This window comes from Marmota monax, unplaced genomic scaffold (assembly GCF_021218885.2).
Source record: "Marmota monax isolate L192 unplaced genomic scaffold, Marmota_monax_Labrador192_F-V1.1 WCK01_AAM20220418_F8-fsc00005, whole genome shotgun sequence".
In the NCBI taxonomy this organism is placed as follows: Eukaryota; Metazoa; Chordata; class Mammalia; order Rodentia; family Sciuridae; genus Marmota; species Marmota monax.
Genome location: NW_026692254.1, coordinates 28,249,412 through 28,258,573, shown reverse-complemented (window position 1 = coordinate 28,258,573; position 9,162 = coordinate 28,249,412). Strand labels below are relative to the sequence as shown.

The following is a 9,162-nucleotide window of genomic DNA, read 5'->3' as shown; positions in this document are numbered from 1 at the left end:
GGACTGAGAACAGGGGTCTGTGGAGAGCATGACCCCAGCCCAATAAACACAGAACTGGAATTATACCCCATCCCACATCACAGCTTGGGCTCAGAGACTATTTCCTGAAACACTGAAACTGGAATTTCCTAAAGCAGGCATGGTGGCACATGCCTGTAATCTCAGTGACTACAGAGGCTGAGGCCCTAAGCAACTTAGAGAGACCCTGTCTCAAAATTTGTTAAAAAAGGGGCTGAGAATGTGGCTCAATAGTTAACTGCCCCTAGGTTAAATCCTTAGTTACCCCCCTTCCTCAAAAAAAGAAACTGGAGTTTCCTAAAACCAGTGAGTTAGGATCTGAGACACACTGACGGGCTAGAGCAGGAGGCCTACCCTGGCTGAGCTCCTGGGTAAACTGGCAACAGTAAAAAGCAAGGCTTTTTGACCATCAAACATTGACTGTTCAGTAGTCCCTCAATCATTTCTTCATTCACTCAACCAATATTGAGATGTTAGGGGCTGGGACTACAGTAATGAACACACAAGTCTCTTACCTTCATGAGGTAAAAGGCTGGGGAGAAAATAAGTGGTAACAGATTTCAGATACTGAAGAAAATTAAATGAGGTAGTAATAATGAGTATTAAAGAACCTGCTTTAAATTGGATGATCAGAGGAGACCCCTCTAAGAAAGTGACAACTGATTTGAGACTTAAATGACAAGAAGTCAGTCACATGAATCTGGGGGCAAAGAATGAATAAGAGCAAAAGCCTAAACTGGCATGCTCCAAGAATGGGAAAAAAGATTTCAGATTAGTGAGCAAGGGAGTGCAGGGGTAAAGTATATGAAAAACACATCCAAGTTTGAACTTGTAGATTTCCACAGTCCACTGGGAAAATGAATGGTGAGATGATTCGCAAGGGATGCAAACTGTAAGCCTTATGTGTAGAAAGACCTGTCTCAAAAATAAAAAAGGCTACCTGGGCACAGTGGCTCATGCCTATAATCCCAGAGACTCAGGACGTTGAAGTAAGAGGATCACAAGTTCAAAGTCAGCCTCAGCCACTTAGCAAGGCTGTAAGCAACCTAGCAAGACCCTGCCTCAAAAAAAAAAAAAAAAAAAAAGTTCAGTGGTTAAGTGCCCCTGGGTTTAATCCCTGGTAACAAAGGGGGGGGGGGCAGGGTTGCTGTAAGCATGGCTTAGTGTTAAAGATATGCATACTGCAATATTCAAACAGCATCTAATGCCTCTAGACAAAAGATTTTCATGGGCCAGGGACAGTGACACACATTTGTAATCTCAGCTACTTGGGAGGTTGAAGCAGGATTCCAAGTTTGTCTTGGCAATTTAATGATCTTGTCTTGAAAGTAAAAAAAAAAAAAAAAAAAAGGCTTGCAGATATAGCTCAATTGTGAAGCACTCCTGTGTTCAATCCCCATTACCAAAAAAAAAAAAAAAAAAATCAGTAAATTAGTAGAAACTATGCCACATCCTAGAATATTCCTGTTTCAGAAAACCTTAATGGTGACCTGGGTTCATGTCCCAACACCACCACTTAACAGCAGCCATCATATCCATTTCATTATTTGTAAGAGAGGCCTATTTGTTCTTGCCTACTGCATGGCACTTTTGTAGAAATCTGTTGTCAGCTGTAAAAATCAGATGTAATCTAGGTAAGCTTTAAAATGTGGCTAGAAATTACGATGGGTGGGGGCTGGGATTGTGGCTCAGCGGTAAAGCACTTGCCTAGCACATGCGAGGCCCTGGGTTCCATCCTCAGCACCACATAAAAATAAATAAAACAAAGGTGTTGTGTCCAACTAAAAAATAAATATTAAAAAAAAAAGAAAGAAATAAATTACGATGGGGACTTCATTCTTCAGTATTGGGGACTAGACCCAGGGCCTTGCACATGCTAGGCAAGAGCTTTACTCTGAACTACATCCCAAACCCTTTTCTTTTAAAATATATTATTTTTAGTTGTAGATGGACACATTTATTTATTTTTATGTGGTGCTGAAAATCAAACCAGTGCCTCACATGTGGTAGGCAAGTACTCTACCACTTAGCCACAACCCAAGCCCTCTTTTCTTATTTTTGAGACAAGGTTAACTCGCCAGGCTGGTCTCAAACTTGCTTTTCCCTACCTCAGCCTCACCAGGAGTTGGGAGTACAGATGTATTGGAATTACAGCCTGCTTGGCTGATGTTGGGGACTCTTAAGCCTTTGCATGCTTTCCATTTTTTTGTCAAATTCCCACTCCCAATCTCTCTCAAAACTCCAGCAACTGAAAGATGTACAGTTTGGGGTTATCAAAATCCATCACTAAGCCTGGTGCAGTGGCACACATCTATAATCCTAGTGGCTCAGGAGGCTGACACAGAAGGATCAAAAGTTCAAGGCCAGCCTCAGCAATTTAGTGAGGTCCTAAGTGACTTAGTGAGACACTATCTCAAAATAGAATCTGGGGATGTAGCTCAGTGGTAAATTGTCCCTGGGTACCCCACTCCCCAAATTCTATCAACGAGCAGGGTGCTTTGCAGAGAGCCCTCAGATGGGGATTCCTCATCTCCCAGTGCATTTTCCATTCCAGCACTCTCCAAGAGTCACTCCAGAGACACAAAGCAACACGAACTGCTACATTTTATTTTTGCACCAAAGGAAAATAAAAGAACCAATTTACTAAGCAGCTCAAAAACTGTTAGTGTTCGATGATCAAGAAGGAAATGAGGTCAGAAAGCAAACATTTCACTTCCTCCCAAACATATTATTGCAAGTATCACAGAAACAATACTGATTTTCAACATACAGAAGTTAAGCAAAAAGGAGAATACTGAAGATACACAGGTCAGACTGGGAGCAGTGATCCAAGAAGCTTGAATAACCAAGCAGCTCTTTCTGTCCATATTCCAGGCTCATCAAATTCCTCCTATTTTCAAAGTAGATATCCACATGCAGAAATCTTGGCAGCTCCAAATATATTAGTCTAGCTGTTTCACATGGCATCTCCACAAGCCGGGCCCCAACTCAAATTCTGTACAGGAAGTTCCCATTGCTGTCAAAGAACTCCCGTCCCCTCTGCACTACTTTGCTGCTGAAGTTCTGGTTCCGTAGCTCCCCTGTCTTCAACATTTCCAGTTTCTCATCACTTGGCAATCCATTACTGTCAGTTCTTCTGGTGCCTACACAATCATTGGAGTATTTTTGCAGCTCTCTCTGATGACCTAAGGCTGCAGTGATAGGCTCAAAGGTTTCCTTCTTCAAGCTCTGGATTCCTTTATTCCTTCCCTTTTGTCTCAGTGCATTTGTACTGTGAGTTTTTGACTCTATAACTGTCAAAGCTGTGCTGTGAAGCTGACCTTCAGATGAGGCTTCATCCCCTGGCATCAGAAAAGAGTTTGATACAGAGTGGCCTGCAGCAAGTGGCTTCACGGTATCTCTAGAGCCCTGGAGCTGCCGGAGTGAGTGGGCAAACTCAGCTTTCTTAAGAACTTTTTGATCCTGCTTCAGTTTCTGTTCCAAAGTGGGTACAAATTTACTTTTTAAAACCCTTCGGATAACATCGGTGCTGACATCAAAACCTTCAGCCAACCTGGGAACTGACCAGGACTCAGCAAATTCCTTATGTAAATACCTATGGGAAAAAGGAGCAGGTTTTCAAGTTGTGAAGAAGTCTTCTACCAGAACAGCTAATTGATAATACCAGTCATAAATAAGTAAAAAGAAAAGGACTTTGAAAAAATTATAAATGCAGTCCTTTTATTGTGCCAATTAAGTAACTGGCATACTCACAGTAACACCTGACCACTTTCAGTCGGTCACTTCATTTCACATCAACTGAACACTTCCCATTGGAAGTTACTTCCTGGGGTGAAGGAAGACTGAACTTCACTCCCAAAAGCACACAATGGCACTATGCTAAATGACAGCAGATGATGTAATGAGAACAATCAAAAGGGCTGCCCAGGAAATGTTCCAGGAAATCCAAGCTAGAGCCCATCAGAAAGGATGAAAAGCAGTAATAAGCTAGTAGAGAGGAGGGCAAGGGGGGCTGGGGCTGCAGCTCAGTGGCAGAGCACTTGCCTAGCATATGTGAGGCACTGGGTTCGATTCTCAGAACCACATAAAAATAAACAAATAAGGGGCTAGAGTTGTGGCTCAGTGGTAGAGTGCTCACCTAGCACATGCAAGGTGCTGGATTCGATCCTCAGCACCACATACATAAATACATAAATAAATAAATAAGCAAACAAACAAGTTATGTCCAATTACAACTAAAAAATAAAAAAAAACAAAACAAAATAAAGGCATTCTATCCATCTACAACTACAAAAAACAGGAGGGCAGGACAGATCAAAGACATTGATAGTTGAGTGAGCAACATTTGAAATACAAGGAAGCACATCACCTTCACTGGGAACAGACAGAGCAGAAGTAAGGTCACATGGCGCCTAGGAGTCTGAAATTTATCCCAAGGCAACAGGGAGCCAAAGAAGGACTTTAAGCAGTAGAATGCCATGAGTAAGTATTCATTCTGAAGCTCAACCCAGTGATTGTTGTTCAGTGACAAAAGTGGAGGGTGGGGGGTGGGCACTGGCCTTGGGTTCGATCCCCAACACCACATAAAAACAAAGAAAGATATTATGTCCAACTACAACTAAAAACTAAATATTAAAAAAAAAAAAAAAAAAAAGTGGGGCTGGGGTTGTGGCTCAGTGGTAGAGTGCTCACCTAGCATGCATGAGGCACTGGGTTCAATCCTCTCAGCACCATGTAGCATGAGGCACTGGGTTCGATCCTCAGCACCATGTAAAAACAAAATAATGTGTCCACCTACAACTAAAAAAAATACATAAATAAATATTTTTTTAAAAAAAGTGTAGGTGGAGGGATTGGAGGTGCACTCAGTGGCAGAGTGTACTTGCTCAGCACGACCCAGGGCCTGGGTTCAATCTTCAGCATCATAGGGGCAGGGTGGTGGTGGTGGTGGTCTAAGTGGAAAGATTAAGCAAAAGGCTATTATTGTAATTCAGGCAGTCAGAACAGAAACAATGGCATGGTGTGCACAGGACAGAAGAGAGCTGAAGAATATTTAGGAAGGTCAAATGTAGAATTTGTTAAGGAACTAAATACTGGGGATGGTAGTATCAAGGCCAAGGCTAGGGGGCAAGGGATATAACTCAGGTGGTAGAGTGCCTGCCCTGCACACACAGGCCCTGGGTTCAATCCCCAGCACCACACACACACACACACACACACACACACACACAAAAGCTAGGGTGGTTGATGGGTTATAGGGAAAAGAACAGAATTAAGTTGTAGGTAAAAGTGATTAATTCTATTTTGTATACATTCAGTTTGAAGAACCTATGTGTCCCAGGTTCAGTTTATGATGTCAGATGCTCCAGGAATTTTAAGGAGGCTAAAGATCACACAGTGTCAGCTGAATTTAATAATAAGGAAGTCACTGATGGATTTAAAGAGAACAGTCTTATTGTAGTGGTTAAAACATCACATGCAAAAAAAAAAAAACTGGGGCTGGGGCTGTACCTCAGGAGGCAGAGCACTTGCCTAGCATGTGTGAGACACTGGGTCTGATCCGCAGCACCATGTAAAAATTAAATAAAATAAAGGCATGTTGTCCCTCTACAAAAAACAACAACAACAACAACAACAAAAAAAAAAAAACAACTAATATGGGTAGAAGCAAGTTGGAAACAAAAAGAAGAGGTAGGGTTTTTACTTTATAGTTTTTTTTTGATGGGGGAGTACTGAGGGATTGAACTCAGGGGTACTTAACCACTGAGCCACATCCCCAGTCCATCCAGGTGTGTCACAACACCTGGTAAGGGAGGGTTTGTTTTTTGTTTTTTGTTTTTTAAGTGTAGATGGACACAACACAATGCCTTTATTTTTATGTGGTGCTGAGGATCGAACCTGGGTCCCAACCATGCTAGGTAAGGGCTCTACCCTTGAGCCACAATCCCAACCCCAAGGGAGGGTTTTAAGATGACAGGTTGCACTGGGTAAGTAGTGCATGCCAGACTTGAGAAGCTGAGGCAGGAGAATTGCAAGTTCAAGGCCAGCCTCAGCAACTTAGGCCCTAAAGCAATTTAGCAAAACCCTGTCTCAAAATAAAAAATAAAGCATTGGGGATGTAGCTCAGTGGTAAAGCACCTCTAGGTTCAATCCCCAGTACAAACAAACAAACAGACAGGTTCCTAAGAAAATACATGGGGACAACCTAAAGCACAAAGAGAACTGTCCTAAACAAAGTGATAGGCTATCACTTCTCTCAAAATGAGAATAAAAGATAAAGAGCAAGACTAGGAAGCTCACAGGGTTTTTATTTAATGGCCTGTTTTAAATTTTTAGAAGGACATTTATTGACTACAAAAGGGGATTTGATAGGTAGAAAGCTGGAAGGTTTGAAAAAGTTATTTAAGATAATAGAGAACTGATTGCCTAGCATGTGTAAGTCCCTGGATTCAATTTCCAGCACCAGGAGAAAAAAAGAAAAAAAGCTGGGAGGTTGAGGCAGGAGGATCTTAAGTTCTAGGACCAGCCTAGGCAACTTAGCAAGACCCTGTCTCAAAATCTCAGAATTAAAATAAAAAGGACTGGAGATATAGTTCATGGGACCCTAGAAGGGAGATGGTACAGGTTAACAAAATCTTCCCCCTTCCCCGCAACCGGGGATTGAACCCAGGGGCACTTAACCACTGAGCCACATCCCCAGCACCCCCCCTTTTTTTTTTTGAGATACGGTCTTGAAAAATTGCTTAGGGCCTCACTGAGTTGCTGAGGCTGGTCTCAAACTTGCAATTGCCTACCTCAGACTCCAGAGTCACATATGCCCTACATCCAGCTGGACTCACAAAATCTTAACCGGTTTCTACAAAATCTTTTACTCCCAACTGGAATCATTCAGCATACATAACCAACATAGATCTATTCAGCAATATTAACAAAATATAAATACTTTATCTTTTGGTCCGTAAACTCTACTTCTGGGAATGTATACAACAAATACGTCTGGCAAGAATCAAGTAGCTCTCTCTTCTGAAATGGAAAGATCTATAGGACAAATCAAGTTACAAAGGAAAATGTAGAACAGAATTTATAGTATGCTACTTTTTGTGATTCAGGTGGTGAAAATAAAATTTGTACTCATACTTGCTGTATTTACATAAGGAAATCTGGAGAAAAAAAACACAAAACCTATTAAAAATAGTACCAATAGGCAACTGGACGATTCATTTTCAATGTGTACACTAGGTTATAGTTATAATTTTGAACCATCCATAACACATTACCTATTCAAGATAAAAAAAAAAGAGAAAAAATTTAAAAAGAAAAGCAACTTAAAAACATTTAACATTTTTTGAGAAGGCACCTTTTAAGATTTTTAAAGGTATGGATCCTCTTTTCAGGAAATGCATATAACTGGGCTGGGGATGTAGCTCAGTGGTAGAGCACTTGCAGGTGCAAGGTCCTGGGTTCCATCCCCAGCAAAGCAAAAAAACAAACAGGAAAGAAAATTCACATAACCTTGTGAGTCCTGTTTCTGAACCTAGGGCTGCAATGTGTTATTTTACATTTTCTGCAATATTGACAATTATAATTTTATATCATGCACGTATAAACATGTTAATAAGAAATTCCAATGTTATATATAATTGTAATGCACCAATAAAAATATGAAAATATTAATAACCACAAAATTATATTAAAATGTTCAGCAAAAACGAACCAACTGTTATATGCTAAATCTAGATAACAGCTGGGTAAGGTGTAGCACTTGCCTGTAATCCCAGCAGCTGGTGGCTCAGGAGACTGCGACAGGAGGATCGCAAATTGAAAGCTAGCCTCAGCAACACACTGTCTCTAATTAAAATATAGAAAAGGGGGGCTGGGGTTGTGGCTCAGCGGTAGAGCGCTTGTCTAGCGGGGGTGAGGCACTGGGCTCAATCCTCAGCACCACATAAAAATAAAAGAATTGTGTCCACCTACAACTAATTAACTATATATATAGGGGGGCAGGAGATGTGGCTCAGTGCTTAAGCGCCCCTGGGTTCAATCCCCGATACCATAAAATAAATAAATAAAATCTAGATGATAAATTAAGGAAATTCGTCATGTTACTGTATTTTCTGTATAAATTTTCCTATAACAGAAAGACAAAATACAAAAACAAAACTCAAATGGCCAAACCTGTGTTTTAGCCCCAGAATCTTTCACCTCTTATCATAGCGGATGCTAACAAAGTACCCTGAGTCTTACCGTATCTGCTCCATGGCTTCCCATGTCAGAGTTCTGGGCGGGGCACCTGGCGCCTCCATTTGCCTCCGAATTTTCTGGAATCGAATTGCTTTTTTCTGTCGTTTCAGGGTGCTGGGGGAGAGAACCAATGGCAGAAGCCATGCGTGGAAGCAAGATGGGTGTTTGAAAAGTCTTGAGCTAAATCACCAACAGCCCAGCCCTCTTTTGTGTCAATAAAGGCCACCGGGCCATGTTTGCCAGCTTAACGCCGCTCTGTACACCGACCCAAAAATCTAACACCTACAACAATAACTGCCCGTAAGCATGCTGAACTATCTAAAAGTGTAACGAAATATACGTCACTAGCGAAGGAACCTGTGGTCGCAAGGGAGCTGAACATCTGTCCCTACGCCGCTAACAACAGGTAAGAAGAAACTAGAGTCACAGTGGAGGCGGCTGGAGGACGCCCGGCGCTAAGGGGGCGCGGCTTGAAGCGCCGAGGCCCAAGGCCAGCTTCAGGCTGAGGGCCGGGAAAGGAGCTAGTACCTCTCGACCTCCTGCAACTCCCTCTCCTCTGGCTCCCAGTCGGAATCCGGGTCCGGCTCACGGCCCATAGGGCCTGAGCCCGCCAGCCCCCGGGTCGCGAACCCATAGCGAGCAACAGCAGTACGGACTCGGCTGCCCAGCAATAGGCTGAGGGTAACCGCCATGGCGAAGTACACCAACCTCCAGCAGCCCGCTACCCTACAGCACCGGAAGCAGTCCCGGAAGCGGAAGGGGCGGGGCGGGAAATAGGGCAGATGCGAGGCGTTGCCCTTTCCAGGGCTGTAAGGACAGTCTAGGCCTGAGCTGTTTAGCGGCCCTTTCTTCCCAGCTGTAACTGTTTGGCTGTCTTGAAACGCGAGGGTCTAAATGAGGTTC

The 9,162-nt window shown here is 42.7% G+C and overlaps 1 protein-coding gene across 3 annotated transcripts; it reads right to left on the bottom strand.

Moving 5' to 3' along the window:
• Positions 1-2,604: 2,604 nt before the first annotated feature.
• Ngrn (neugrin, neurite outgrowth associated) lies at positions 2,605-9,011 on the bottom strand. Of its 3 annotated transcripts, none has more exons than XM_046437684.2 (3): positions 8,788-9,011; positions 8,263-8,373; positions 2,605-3,613 (listed from the first exon to the last, which is right to left on the bottom strand). In XM_046437684.2, exons 1-3 carry the CDS (start codon positions 8,949-8,951, stop codon positions 3,007-3,009), a joined length of 882 nt encoding a protein of 293 aa, XP_046293640.1. In that variant the 5' UTR covers positions 8,952-9,011; the 3' UTR covers positions 2,605-3,006. The 3 variants fall into 3 exon arrangements, 1 of the variants encoding a protein (XP_046293640.1); XR_009226248.1 differs by adding an exon at positions 4,711-4,818 and having other exon boundaries at positions 3,481-3,613; positions 8,263-8,931; XR_009226249.1 differs by lacking the exon at positions 2,605-3,613 and adding an exon at positions 7,781-7,866 and having other exon boundaries at positions 8,263-8,931.
• Between the last annotated feature and the right edge of the window lie 151 nt (positions 9,012-9,162).